Source organism: Apostichopus japonicus, chromosome 8, assembly GCF_037975245.1.
Source record: "Apostichopus japonicus isolate 1M-3 chromosome 8, ASM3797524v1, whole genome shotgun sequence".
Taxonomy (NCBI): Eukaryota; Metazoa; Echinodermata; class Holothuroidea; order Aspidochirotida; family Stichopodidae; genus Apostichopus; species Apostichopus japonicus.
The window spans coordinates 24,730,627-24,746,415 of record NC_092568.1 but is presented as its reverse complement, the minus strand read 5'-3'; the positions used below and the strand labels follow the sequence as shown (position 1 = coordinate 24,746,415).

The 15,789-nt window shown below is 35.9% G+C and overlaps 1 protein-coding gene across 5 annotated transcripts in view; it reads right to left on the bottom strand.

Moving 5' to 3' along the window:
* Positions 1-1,695: 1,695 nt before the first annotated feature.
* LOC139971243 (exocyst complex component 5-like) overlaps positions 1,696-15,789 on the bottom strand; it is a 31,050-nt gene continuing 16,956 nt past the window's right edge. For 2 of the 5 annotated variants that reach the window (XM_071977536.1, XM_071977541.1), the window contains 13 exons: positions 14,750-14,836; positions 14,188-14,264; positions 13,080-13,289; positions 12,494-12,647; positions 11,803-12,035; positions 11,008-11,022; positions 9,105-9,137; positions 6,464-6,550; positions 5,721-5,829; positions 5,104-5,260; positions 4,914-4,972; positions 4,243-4,344; positions 1,696-3,448 (listed from right to left, as the gene is read on the bottom strand). In XM_071977536.1, the coding sequence (XP_071833637.1) occupies positions 3,362-3,448; positions 4,243-4,344; positions 4,914-4,972; positions 5,104-5,260; positions 5,721-5,829; positions 6,464-6,550; positions 9,105-9,137; positions 11,008-11,022; positions 11,803-12,035; positions 12,494-12,647; positions 13,080-13,289; positions 14,188-14,264; positions 14,750-14,836 (1,410 nt within the window). In that variant the 3' untranslated portion in view covers positions 1,696-3,361. The remainder of the gene's footprint in view (positions 3,449-4,242; positions 4,345-4,913; positions 4,973-5,103; positions 5,261-5,720; positions 5,830-6,463; positions 6,551-9,104; positions 9,138-11,007; positions 11,023-11,802; positions 12,036-12,493; positions 12,648-13,079; positions 13,290-14,187; positions 14,265-14,749; positions 14,837-15,789) is intronic. The other 3 variants (XM_071977539.1, XM_071977538.1, XM_071977540.1) reach the window with 3 other exon arrangements.

The window sequence follows — 15,789 nt, the reverse complement described above, 5'->3', positions numbered from 1 at the left end:
AAATTCTGGGCCCACTTTTGGGGGCTCAATTTTGGGGGCAAATATGTTTTTGAGCCACTTTGATTGGGCCAAATACTTTTGGGACCATTTAGGCACAAAATTTAATCAGGCCAAAGTTTTGGGGAGGGGCCAACATTGCAATAGCTCCACAACTTTAAATCAGATTGTATTCAAACTTGGAATACAGTTGTTGGTTAATAGTTGGTATACGCGGGCTAAAACATTAAGATATCGGATGACATACAACACTAAGCACCCATAGTGCCCATTGGGCTCTTGTTGAGGAACGTGATCAGGCCTGGATGATTCTTGACCGATTTAAGACAGACATGTAGCAGATATAGGTTCTGTTGCTAGGTGATTAACAAAAGATCACTCACAAGAGATAACAAAAGATGATTGCCATTGGTGTTGAGATCTGCATCTGACATAAAGTTGACAGTATTATGTGCTAACAGAATACAATCTGTGTGAGATCTTACCACAAGACTTATTACAGGAAAATATGATCAATCTTCTCTTTTGATATTTTTGGTATGGATCCCCTGGACATCCATGACTTCACATGACTATATTTCTATGCTTAGTATGGATGCCCTGGACATCCATGACTTCCCATTACTGTATTTCTCCACAAGTATGCTTTAAGACAGACTAACTATGAATATTCATAGAGCGTATTTTATTGAATCAAAATCACAGTGAAACAGTTATAAATTTGTTTTCCATGGCATGCAGGAGCCTGTAAGATCTAGAAATGGGAGGCTAGGTAACTCAAGAGGTACAGCTGATATAATGAAACATGCATTGTTGTAACTTCATACTGAGATTGTTTCATAGGGAAGGAAGTGGGGAATTGTGAAAATACTGGTACCCACTAAAGGCTTTATCTTATGATACGTAACTGACTCTTTCTCGGGTTAAGGAAGTGTCTTTTAGGAATCAGATTGTACAAATATTGAGTGAATGTTCAAAACTTCGAGCACACAAACAGCACAATATTATAACACTATAAACAACACCATCAAACAACATGATTTTCTTTCTTCCACGTTTATATTAGTTTAAATTTCCAGATCAGCAGATATTGTGCCATGGCAAGAGTATGATAAACTTGTCATTTCACTGCTCACAAACAAACTGCTGATAGTTATATATAATATCATGAACTATAATAGAATTCAAAATGGAACAGATCTCTTCATAGGCAGTACACAGATCATTTAAAAGAAAAAATATTGTTTCTTCTGAAATATTGAGCTGCATGATACTTGAACGAAAGGAGGGTATGATTGGTCAATCACCCTGAAATGATTCAACTACCAAGCAATCTTTACACTGCATTCTAACCAACTACAATGCTAAGAAATGAATGCACTACAACGAGGCTATCATCCTGTTCTATAGCTTGTCTCCATCATGCATTATTTGTGTTTATATATCACTCATTAAAAATTAGTAAATTTGGTCAAATTATTGTAATATAAAGTTACTCTTTCCATAAAACTGAAAGTTTTTAAACTTGTCCTGTCATATTCCAGCTTGTGACAATCATGCAAAGTTTGGCATTCTAATTACAAGGGACCTAAAGGGTAGATAATCCTCCTTCTAATCCATACAGATCCCCATCGTTATCCCATCCCTACATAGCTAAACTATTTTAGCCCAGTTTATCTTATTTCGGATTCTTGAGTGAATTAAACCATACAAACTTCGACATACTTTTATACACCATTCCCTGACCACTTTCAACTTTCCTGTTTAATTCCCTAAGCTCAAGGCAATCTGCTGCATCTAGAAGAGTAAGTATTCTTAATTCAGACATACATGACATGCATCTCATTAAACAGCAAGAGTAAAAAGTCCATACTAGTTTAAGAATCAGTAAATGTTTTAAGCTAGTCAAATTAATATCAAATTTGGGAAAAGCCTATCAACAACATTATAAAATCAAATCGCAGTGAAATCATTTGAATCTAAACGTAACAGTGCCTTACAGGAGTATGTTGCTTAATGGTAGAGAATTACAAATCATGACATTATTTTCCACAACCAATCACCATGCACAGTACACCTCGGTTGCACATGTTTGAAAAGCTGCCCAAATATCACCTTTCATGAAAATACTGTCATTTTTCGGCATTTTGTATAAAAATGACCTAACTTTTGCACTTACATGCAACCCCTTAACACCATACAATGGATAAGTTTCCTCACCAACATGATATTTTTGCATACTCAAGTTGGTCAAATGGAAACGTGCCAAAAAAGGTCAATAATTTTGTTTGTCCGCAAGTTAACCATTTGTGACCAAAAAATCGTGTATTATTTAACATAAACTAAATCTGCCTATCAAATCAATCAATAACATTTGAGGATTTCAAACTTAATCAGACAAAAACTCAGCAAACAATAGGTACTGGGATATTTGGACAACACTTTCCCCAACACAAGATCACCTAACTACACAATCCCTATCTCACTAATCCTGTAAGTTCTTTCCTACTTTGAATAAATTTAACTGAATGTGTAACAATCACCCAATTCTCCTTCCAACACACATTCAAAGAGAAAAGTTGAAAACTTTGTTGAAAATGTAAGTAACGATATCTGTTGGTCAGCAATTTTACCAAACCTTTCAAGTATTTCTCAACCAAGAGAAAACAAGACTAAGGATGACTGAAATTTTTATCAAATTAACACCCTCTGCGATTTTCTATTTCATTTCATAGCCTGGAAAGTTTCATACCAGTTTTAATCTACATGTAATGTGCAAAATTTCTAATTTTTCAACATTAAATTTATTTGAATGAAACTCAACCAGTCAAGCAAGCGAATGACCTACGCTCTTATGAGATATTTAGTAGTATTGTAGAATTTATCAAAATCTGAACCGTACCAGTTCATTTACAATGACTTACAACTCTCAATTCTAGAATTATTTGTGGAAGAGCTTCTTACCGGTTGCCATGAGATAATATCCAGCATTGGTATCACTTTCACATATGATATTTATAATGAATGTACCTCATGTCCATAAATGTCATTTGCAGACAACAGGGAAAATATGTTGCTTCTTGCAAAATATTCAACTTTCCTGGAGGATAAATGGTGTAACAAAAAGCTTGTCATTATTCCTGCTCTGAAATTAACATTTAAATAATTTTACAAAGTATTAAAAAAAAAAATCTTTTTCTTTGCTGTCTCTCTCTGAGTGTTCTTACTCTGGGATAATTGGACATCTTTGTGACTGTTAGATATATAGATAGATGGTAAATATTGCACACAAAAGCTATATCATGAGGCTCTCCGTAACTTCTCTGGATTTTTTCATCTCCAATGATGTGCTTGAGCATAAGGTTCACCGCAGCTGCTGGGCGATCTTAGCCGTCTTGAAGTCTGATCGAAGTTGAATGAACGACATGATGACAGATTTCTCGATGGAAGCCTTGAAGACAAAGCAATAATGAAACGTGATTCTCTCATTTTGTTTCTTATAAGTCAAATAGACAACCCAATGGATTGCTAGTATAGATTGGGACACAAGATTTAAAGGCCATAACTGTCGCTTCCAATTATGCTAGAAATTTAAAACAACGGTCACTCATTTTCAAACTTCAGCATGTACTATATATGCTACTCACAGAGCGTTTGTCCCGCCGTAACATCTTAAAGTCTAAATAAATGATTCTCAGATATCTGAGAATAGTTTGAGTGGTTGCAAGTTGGCAGCATCCTGGGAGTTTTTTATTTTTGATTGTCTGGCAACTTAACTGGCAGAATATAATCAGGAGCTTCAAAGATGGTCTTTAACTTGTTAATATGGCATTGTTTAACATAAGTCCAGTATACCAGCTTCTTTTAATATAGCATTTGGGAAATTGAAAACTTCATAAAATCTTTAACAACTGTTGCATTAATTGCAGAAAATGAATCTCGCAGGAACTAGACATGCCATTATCTGATTTTCAGTTGTCCTGTAATACTGAATTTGCAGAGAAAGATACATGCCACGGGAGCCAATAAAACAACAACACTGCCTTAATGTAATTTCTACGGCAGAGATATTAGTTAAGAGTCATCGGCAGGAATTTGACTGAGAAAAGGGGTAGGAGAGGGGAATTCTCATTTGAGCAAGAGGGGGAAGAGAAGGGGTGGGGGGCTGCTTATTGCATATACTGTTAACGTTCTAGGTAGATAAAGAAACATAATTCAGTGAGGTACTACTGACTCTATACTTACCAGCTGCTCACCGTTGATTATCATCTTCAGGTTTTCTGAGTTGACCACTAAGAGGTTGCAGAGGGAATGAAGCATCTCAAAGAGACTGTTCACCATTGGAATCTGAAGAACAAAATTATGAAAATTAAAAAAAAAAAAAAATTGTATGTATTTGTACACCTCTGCATGACAAGCTTTATTTAAAGCTACACTTTTGCACTGGATTGTAACTTTGTGTCTCTCTACTCCAACCATAAAATATCCAACCATAATTTAATACCACTCATTCTAAACCAAAAGATTTATGTGGTTAAAAAAAAAGAAGATGGTTCCTCTAATTCCAGGAAGTTATATGATAAGGAAGTGCATTAACAGTGAACACAGTTATTCTTAAACCCCATTTCCCCGGATTCACAAACCAGGAAATTATCAAATCCACGAAAGAATCCACTGAAACGACACTGTACGGCAGCAAGTTTTGATAGATCAAGAGAATCTGGTTCCCTGCCAGGGTTGTGTAAGGGGTACTGAGAGGGTGATGGCCAGTCACTCTGACTGCTACTGCACACCTTCACCTTACAATAGCTAGACAAATCAGAGACCTGGCAAAATGCTTCAACTGCCTTCAAATTTTAACTCTCTGAATGAAAAAGAAGTCATGAAAATAACTTGATTGTACCAACTAAACTCACCTGAAAACTTTTCACCATTCTTCTATACTCATTAACATCACAGATGACAAGCATAGCACCTGCGAAATGAAAAAAATGTTTAGAAACGCATTCAAGAAAGAAAGAAAAAAGGTCTTACAGAATTGAATGAATACAAACAACAGAATTTGACTATCAATATTTTTGATGATTGATACAGGTACGGCCTTACCTCTAGGATTGTAAGTGAAGTTCTGCAGGTGATCGAATATCACTCTATGGAATCGAATACCAAACTCCAAGAGCACAGAGCTGACATTTTTGCCATCCAAGCAACTCTTTATTGCATCAATGTGTTTCTCACAGAATGCCATCACTTTTGCACAGGCCTGTGAAAAAAAAATGGATGGACGGATGGCAAATTATTTTTCAACCATTGTAATCAATTATGTGTCAAATCTATGCATGAAATTTTATAATATCTTTAGAGAACATGAGATTAAAAGGGCATCAAAAACCTAGAGATCTTTCAGCCATGACCAGGAAGTGAATACAGGCATGCAGGTCAAGATGTGGATTCCTTATTCCCACTGGGTCGTGAATAGCGAAACAATTTAAAGTAGTTGAACGTACTCGACACATCTTCTCTATCTAACACTGGTATATCCTATGATTGATGCTAAGGCCACCTTGAGTTGTAAGTAAGAACTTGACAGGGAAGTATAATGAAAATTTTGCATTCAGTTTTCTCCCAATTCTGGGAGTTTCCTTTAATCTTACTTCTATCTTTAAGACTCTATGAAATATCTTATTTCTCGTAACAAATTTCTGCTAATAATGCAAACTCACTGGAGAAAACTGAGCCATTTCTGTCTCTTCCCCTTCAGGTCTGAAGTCATTTTTCTTCTGTTCTGTAGCAAGGACATACTTGATGTAACCAACAATGGACGTCAATAACCTAGGAGAGCAGAAGCGAGATCAGGTTATTAAAGGAGTATTCTATTGGCAGACAATTCAGGTTATTAAAGGAGTATTCAATTGGCAGACAATTTAGTATATGATACGGAACTAGTGGAAGACAATGTGCCACTGGTGGCAAATGATATGAAACTAGTGGCAGACAATGTGCCACTCGTGCCAAATGGTGAGACTAGTTGCAGACAATGTGCCACTGGTGGCAAATGACATGAGACTACTGGCAGACAATGTACCACTGGTGGCAAATGATATGAGACTAGTGGCAGACAATGTGCCACTGGTGGCAAATGATATGGTACTAGTGGCAGACAATGTGCCACTCATGCCAAATGGTGAGACTAGTTGCAGACAATGTGCCACTGGTGGCAAATGATATGAGACTACTGACAGACAATGTACCACTGGTGGCAATTGATATGGGAACAGTGGTAGACAATGTGCCACTGGTTTCAAATGATATTGTACTAGTGGCAGACAATGTGCCACTGGTGGCAAATGATATGTAACTTTGACTTGTCGTGACAAGTACTGTAACTGAGATGGCATGACATGATGGAATGGTGAACCTAATCACAAAAATCTGTATTAACATAACACTGGTACTACATATTCACCTGTCCAGACCATTCTGTATCTTGTGCTCCATATTTTGCATGACTTGGACCTTCTTTTCTACACAAGCACTGTGCTGTGCTGTGGAACTGAAGAATGAACAAAGAGAAATATCAACAAAAAAGCAGTGAAAATGTTATATAATCTAAAAGTCTCGTGGCTCTTCAAGAAGATTCTAATTTCCAATCCTCATTCTGATGGCCAGATTTTTATTATGAATGACTCAAAAGTGACACATACCAAGTAAATCGTTTGTGAAAATATTCGGAGCCAATGCTATTCACTAAACTCTGGTAGATCTACATTTTTGGGGAGTTCAACATTAGAAACTTGGTTAGATGGTTGGAAGAGGAGGATAGTACCAATCAGTAGTTATATACGCAGTACACTAAGATATGCAGGTAACAGTAAACACTGAATTCTTCATTGATAGAATAAAAAGCAGTTGTCTCCAAGTTCTTGTTTAAAGAGTAACAGGCAAATGTTTACCACATTTTGGACTTTTCTAGTGAACATTTTAAAGGAGGGGGAGGTAGGGGGAGGATTGGGAATGATGGGGGGGCGAGTGGGCTCAACCCACTGCCCCACTTTCTCACTTCCCAAGTTTTATACAGACCTGAAGAATATTTAACAGCTCTGCCGGGGGTCTATTAATTTGCTAGGAACATTGTCTTTGTTAATCCCACATCACCAAGAAATTAATGAGAACACCCTAATTATTCTTGTCATATCATTTGAATATGTTTACTGTTAATGTTATTTAAAGTCATTTAAAACAATATTAAAAAGAAAGGAAATATTGAGGAGCAGTGTTGATGATATTTGTTATTGAGGTAAACAGTGTTTGCAATTTATGAATGATTAATGAAATAATAATAAGAAGAAGAGAAGGGCTTGTGATTAATGATATATTGCTCTGCATCTTCGCACTCTCTCATAAACAATCAAGAAATAGGTTTTACAGTGCACCCACAACCATGACTAAATATGTTTTATAGAGAAGAAACAGTTTAGAGAAGTTACTTCTGTATATTTTATTTGGAATTCCCATCTGATTTGAGCCTTTGTGGAATAAAAGTCATAAAGAAAAGGTATAACAGGAAAGTGCTACAGCCAACGTGGGTTTAGAGAAGATGAAATCATGAAATATTGTCTGATAATTTCCTTTATCTGTTATGATTCAGAAAAAGGAATATACATGAATGTGACATCGATGGAAGACATTAGTTAATCTCTCATAATAACTCTTATCCAAATAGAAGATTTATAACATCAGAATTCTGTAGAATTTATTCAAGTAATTGCATTCCGTTGTGTACTGTTTGGCAAAAAATGTCTCAGGCCGTCTTCTAAACTAGATGATCAAGATTGATCATTGCCATATTTGATGAGTTGGCAATATTACTTATTTACAAATGACTTCAGATTCTTCATAAATTTAATATACTGGTTACAATACTGCCAGGGAGTACACAGAATTATGGAAAGTTGAATGACGTTATGTGCAGTTATGATTTCTTCATTTTAGAAATATGATTTCAATTTCTGCAGAGTATTAGATGATCCTAATAGGATCCAAAAGTACTAAAAGTACATATTTGGAAATAGTCACATGATAATAGTTTGGTTGCTTCCTTTGCAGAATTCTTAGAGTGTGTTCCACAATAGTACCTCCACACTGCAGGAGCTTTAATATTTGCATGACTGGAAAATAATGTTTGCATTGCAGCAATGGTGTAACCAAGAATTCCAAGGAGCAAGTGAGGGCGGGCATTGGGGCGATCTATGTAGTGACATAATCAAAGCTACACAGGACAAAATGGGTAAATGGCTTTTTGGCTGGAAGAGAGTTGTCCCTGTGACTTAATGATATATCCTGTGTTCAACTAGTTCAGCTGTCCACCTCCACTCCTCACCCCCATCCTACTTCCCCTCCACCTCCCCCCTTATGAGGACAAAGCCATTTCTTTACAAGAGGTGCTAGACAGGAACCACAGCAACCCAAAAAGGTTGACCAAATGATTCAACTCGGGTCATTTTGATACAACCACAAATATTCATAGGGAAGGGATTCCATACAAAAAGTTATCAAAAGTTGATGTATTTGAATATATCTATATATATATATATATATATATATGGCTTTGTATACTCATGTTAGCAAAGAGTTTAATATAAACAAAAAAAAATTAAACATTGTCTAGAGAGCAAATTCTCAGTCATTGTCTCTTTTGTCACCTGCTACCACTGAACTACACATCAACTAACAATGGAAAAATGTAACTATAAGAGGTTGCACCCCCGCCCCTCTCCACCCAACCCTCTTGGTTAGTCGTTACACCAAATGTGACGCTGTATTCAGCAAACTTGTTTGTAACACTCAAGATTGCATCATCGCGGATAAATACATATAACTTACAATTGCATCCAAAACAGTTTACATTGTCTTTACCTTGTCATTTGAAATAATTTGCAGAATCGTGAATACTATAAATGAATATTAACAATACTGCATATTGTGTGATTGTCTGCACAGTATATCTGCAGGTGCTGAAAGGTTAAACATGTTGCTGGCATGATTATTAATATACCCAAACACCACCGATGGGTTAATCCAGATAACGTGGAATGCTTCAAACCTACCTGAACCAATCGCTGGCTAAATTAAACTTAGGTCTGAGATGAGACAAGGATAAAAGAACATGATGCTTAACAAAACAACAGAAAATGAGGACAACAGAAAATAAAGAAAGATTAATTCAAACCCTGGCTTATCCAAGCCTCAATTATCTGGACCCTGGATTATCTGCAGCTTGGATTATTTGGACTTGATATCTAACAATACATTATTGTGTAACACTGGACATTCATTATCCAGACCTCTATTATCTGAACTCTGGGTTGTCGATATCTTGGATTATCTGGATCTGATATCCAATGAAATATCATTGTATAACACTTGTCATTATCCAGACCTCTATAACCTGGACCCTGGATTATCCAAATCTTGGATCATCTGGATCTGAAGCCAGCAATACATCATTGTATAATACTAGACATTAACAGGACCTTTATTATCTGGATCCTGGGATAATCCAAATATGGATTAATGATTCAACTAAAATGTTTTTTTCCCCCCTTTCTTTGCCTTCCTTTTTGTTTCTTACGAGTGCTTCAAGCCAACTGTAAATTGTAGAGTGCAAATTATCAAGATATCACTGCAGTGTTTTCAAATTAGCAAACTTGTGCAATAAGGATGGTACAAAACACTACATCTCTTTATTAATAGGAGCAAATGAGAAATTAAATAGACAAAAAAAAAAGCTCTTGTTTGTTTTATATAAAAGATAGGCATATTTATATTCCTTGAATGAATTGTGTATTTCATCCCACATAATGTACAGCAATGAATTAGATATGTTAGAGCATATGAAGTTATCTTTCTTAAGAAGGAAACATTTTAAAGACTAATGGAAACAAAAATTACAAATTATTAAATTCATTCTAATGCTTTGCTGCTATTGCAAATTTGTGCCAATGAATTTGGAAAAGATAAATTAAGTTGCATTCAATATGTCCCAATCCTCACTGCACCTTTAAACTTAGCTTTGTCATCTGTATTTAACCATGACCCAAGATGCACTTACATCAGCACCCCCCTATCAACAATCACCTCATGCCGACCCTAAATACCTAAAATATTAAACCATTATGTAATCCTATTAACTAGCAACATCTCTGCATCTCTGTTTTCCAAAATCATAACCACACACTGCATATAAACACTATGTGCCAGTTGATAACTCTGCAATAAGCATCTCGGTAGGCTCATTCTTCATTCTCAAGTTTTATCTTTCTTTCTTTTTTTCCTTCAAATTTGACAGAGCTAAGAAACTTTTCACTAGAAGAGGATTCAAACCAGCGGCCTCATGGTAACATGCACTGCACTCTGCTAACATGGAGCTGTGCAGCCCCTCTGAGGGTGGTAATTCATAGGTATAACCATTTCTTTGCTTAGAGAAAGGAGCATCAGTCAAAGACCACAGCCCCTGACATATTATGTACACCGGAATCAAACTCCAGTTTCATTCCATACAACCCAGAAACTGCCAAGACAAAGATTTTTGCAAAAAGTTTTGTGTAAAAATCTAACTGAATTTTCCCTGGCAAATTAATATTTTTGATACACTTAAATTTGTTTATAACAATATTTGTCAATTGCTATTGGGCCGTTATTCTTGTTTTTTCCTCTTCCCCTGTGCTTTACAAAAGCTGCAGCAAATGGTAACACTCATTTTGGAGAAAAAATGTGTGAATGGCAAAGAAAAACAAAGAAGAGCATTGTAGACTATTGTAACACTGCATCAGACTTCCGTCTGGGATTGTTTGAAACAATGGCCTACTCTAAATGCTCTCGCTATGTTAAATTCACTTTAATGACAAAGAAATATGTATATATTTCAGTTTGGCTAAGAAATGAAAAACAAAATAAAAATCATGAATATGATCCTTGTTAAAGATGCAGAAAAGTTTTTTCATTGTTTACCGATTGTTATGGTTCCTGAATAAAAGCAGAATGCATTTGGTTTATCAACCAAGAACAAAGGAAGAAAAAGACAAAAGAATTGTCATCCACAAGACAGTGAAGGTTGTATAACACACCAACACTTTCCTTTTGCAGTTTTAAAACTGATATTAATTCAAGATGGGGAGACCTAAACTTTCAACAACAACAACAAAATTTGGACTACTTCTTTACAGATGGATGTTTTTATATATGAAACCCAATTTTGTTTCTTCAAAGTTAGGCCAAAGGTTGTTGATATGAGTGACACTATCTTAATAGTGTTGATAAGTATCCTTTTGTTTTAGTGGCAGAATCTTAACAAGTAGTTAGACACAGACAGTGTCTCTTGGAATCTGCTGGATTTCCTCCAAAGTCATTAACTATTTTTAAGAAATGTGTCATTCTTAAATTCAGAGACAATAGCACTTACAATAACACCATCATGTTCAGGTGGAAGTCATATTTACTCAAAGTAATTAACAACTTTAAGAAAACACAATAATTCCATGTTCTAGCATGTGCGAGAACTTTCAATTCAAACTTTATATTAAATATTAATAACAGCATCTTCAACATTGCCAGAATATTTAGACTTTCATAGCACTGACATATGGAGAAAGATATTGATACAAACTCCCATCCTCCTCAAGAAACAACAAAAGTAATTTACAGATGAAAGTGAAGACCAAATTTTACAAAAAATACTTGGTCTCAGTTGATCTTTAAATAAAACAAAACAAACTAAAAACAAAAAGATTTTTTTTATGGAATTACCTGATTAACGTCACCAGAACATCACCAAATTGCCTCTCCAAGAGGTGAAATATGGCGTTAGCCTGACCGATAGTTTCAAAGAAGTAACACTCGGGAGGGACCCGAGGTTCGAGAAGGGGCAGAATGTGAATGCCGAGGTCCAACGCATAGTTGATGTGCTCATCACAGAGGTACTTCATCAGCACCTCGAATATTCGCTGAGCATTGTCTGCCAAGGATGACTCACCAGAAAGCTAAGATGAGAAAATTCATCCATCAAAATACCATGATACACCACCAGCTAAAAAATAGTTGAAGAAATTGAGGCTACAAAATAGTGAACAGAGACATGCACCTCCCCCCCCCCACCCCCATCCCCACCTCACTGACCTCTGAATATTGCCAGGCCTTGTGGTAAACATTGTAAGGAAACAGACACCCAATGAAAATGTATAATAATTTGCTGCAGCTTTACTTATTTTTTTGCATATTTCCTTACTCTGTCTCCGACAGCTCTCTCACTCAAACAGATATGTCACTTTACTTTTTTTCGACCTCAAATACTGACCTCATATTGCTCTCCGTCACTCCCTCTATGTGCCTTTCTATCTCTAGCTCTTAAGCCTCTCAAGAAACCCAAAATCTTGTTGAATACATAACTTTATTGCTTTCAGCCATTTCATTTAATACAAATCTAATAAACACCACTCACCAGCTGACATCTGTTGAATGCCTGTTTTGATTCATTGAGGATGTTGATAGCCACCTCTTGGGAGAGGAAGGTTTCTCCATTATAGTCTACTTGCTGAGAAGATGTTCCAATATTTAAGGGAGTCTTGGTCAAGAAAGCTTGGAATTCTTGTAACCTTGATTAAAATAAACAAAAATATCGAAAATTACTGTTGTTTTTTAGCTTGCAATATTTTACATTACTCTATGGGACATTTTAAATATAGTTATATATTGTTTATATTGTTAAGGTTTGAATCGGTTTATAACTCTTGAAATATTGTTACTGTGTAACTAACAATGCCACTACCTAAGAGTCAATAATAGATTATTCATGTAATGCAAATGATCATTTTAATGATCAATCATTTAAAGTACTACAGATATCCAAATATACTAGAGAATCATTTAACTGTCACTCATGCTGAAAACAACAAAGACTAATAATGCACTCTCATTAAAACAGAACCAATTTTAGGGGTCAAAATTTCCAAGGAAACATTTCAGAAAACTTTTGGCAATTTGGCAACCTAAATGTTGGGTGGAATACTGCTGAATTTTAAATTCACCTGTCTCCAGTTGGCACAGGTTTCTTCAGGTGATTATGGCCCTTGTAGTACATATCCAGGTATTCATTCATCTTCTCAGCCAAGTAAGTTTCTTCTTTTGATATGTAAGTATCCAAATAAGTCCCAAAGATGTGTTTGGTTAACCTTGACAGAAGATGGGCGTCTGAACCTAGCTTATACGTAGACAGCTCTTCCGTCAATGATCTGGTCCTATCGGAAGGAAGAAACATTAGCAGTGATATAACTCTAAATTAATCTTGAAATGTTTCAAACTAGCTGTTTAATCGGACAGCTCTCTGGTCAATGAGCTGATCGTTTTTTGAAAACAAACAAAATAATGATGATATTACTCTGAGCTATTAAATATTGAGCCTAGCTGATACTCAGAGAGCTCTTTGCTCAATCAGCAAGTACTCGTAGAAGAAGCATTGATAGTTCACTTTGCCTCAGCAGCTAAGCTTTAAACTCTTAATTCTTCTGGATAGAGCTGACAATCAAATATATATTAATCTTTCTATTAACTTTTAAATAGGCTATAGTTACTTCTTTGACATCTTAACATCAACAACTATAAAATGCTTTGTGTATCTACGAATGATCCTCTATGATGTTAAACTTGCTTTTGATATTTACTGTAATTAAATTTACTGGCTAAGACATTTAATTCCTTTGCAGTTGGTTTTTTTTAAGAAGACCGCCCCCTTCGACCATCTTGAATTGTCCCAATGTCCCCCTCCCCCTACCCCCTCCCCTCGACCTACCGTTCATAGTCCGCTGCTCAAGCGAGCAATCAGATTGTCCGAAGATATGCATATAGGAATTAAAAAATAGCCTACATTCCCTACAAGATGATGAAGTTTCTTTCAACAATATTTATTTTTTTCTCATGTAACTTTTTCTGTTTGCAATAACAACAAAAACCTGCAGAAGGCAGGCATACTGTGAAACTGGTATAGAGAGAAATTGCCGGGGACCCCCAAATCAGTGCCAACGCCCCCTACTCCCCGTGTACCCTGTAGCACCCCCTTGAGACTTCCCAACTGAAGGGACCACTTCCCAAGTGGCAGGGACCACTTTGAGAACCACTGTTTTAGATGAACATACTAACCTTCTGTATAACCGATGAAGCAGCTTCAGGTACATCTCAGAGTCATTCTCCGCACGTAGAGTCTGCATAACATACTCCTGTGACGGAAGAGACAGAGAACAAACATACCTGACATCTTTAATAAGTTTACTTTTCATATGTGGGGTGGGTGGGGGGACTCACTCATCTCCGAGTCAGTCCCCACGCGGAACTAAATATTTCTAGCACACTTCTGTCACTGATTTTGAGGCATGTGATTCTGCCCAGTTGTAGAATACGGCCATGCTGTCAACATGCTTTTACCTGAATCGGTGTTTGCCAAACTGGTTAAACATGGATTTATACTGGTTCTTACACACGCTATTTCTCCCTCTCTCTAGGATGGAGGGATGGGGATGAAGTGGCAGTCCAGGGATCAGGAATGGTGACAACATAAGTAGAATTTACAACCCTAATTTGCATACTTCTTAACCATTAGTAGTTAACATGGCCACAGTTCATAAAATAGATGGTTTCAATGGTTCAGTCTAGTCTTTAAATCACACAAAAACCGTCCACCATTAAAAAGCCCGACCTACTGTACCTGTAATTTACTCTCGTATAAATTCAGGACAAATCTCCCCATGACACTCTCTGGACTGCTGAAAACCTCATGAACCAGCTCATTAGCCTGAATATGAAAATTAGATTAAAGAGATACTTAAACATTCATTAACAGTTGGTAAATTACAAACATCAAGCAAATAAGATCTTTTGTCTTTCAAATTATTGATTCTCTCCCTCTAACAACATAACACCAATACATAACATTTTCTTTTCTTTCCAAGTTCCAACCATTATCAATTCACTTCTTTTCATTCTGTTTAATTTTTTTTTTTTTTTTTGCATTTTGTATGGAAATCACTTCCATTTATTTTCATAGGAGTCTATTGTTCATAACAAAATATGTACTGAGATATCTTTAAAACTATAAATAACACATGTGACACATTAAACATGCTCTTCGGTGTCTGTTCTCTAGTCAAACATCTTGAGGCAAAGCACAAACAGACCCTCAGAAATAATATTTACCATTTATACCAAGGGCATTTCATCGTCAATATAAAAACAAAGAAAGCTATTGTTATGACAATGAAATTGCATTACAACAATCAGCGATCTTAGGGATCCCTCTCAAAACAACCTACATTTGTTAATCCCCCTTAGCAACACCTTTATCATAGCTGTATCTAATTTATTTTCATGTTATAGTTTTGGGCAACAACCGAGGAAAAAATACTCTTAACAGTGCTCCCATGATATTTACTTGTGGGCAAGGCAACAGTACCCTGCAAAATATAAATCACATGCTTTCAAGCTCATTCTGAATTCACTAAACTATAATGCCAGGATATTCATAATCTCCTAAATCTACATTGTCATGACAACCAGTGATTCATATCTTTATACTTTTTACCATCTTACTAACTGATGATTAGGTTACAGGATATTTTACAAATACATCACTGGAATATCAAAATATAAAAATAATGGGTCTCTATACATCTTGCAAATTCTACTACTACTCATCAATTTTTATGATGAACTCCTAAAATGCGATAACATAACGTATTAACATATATA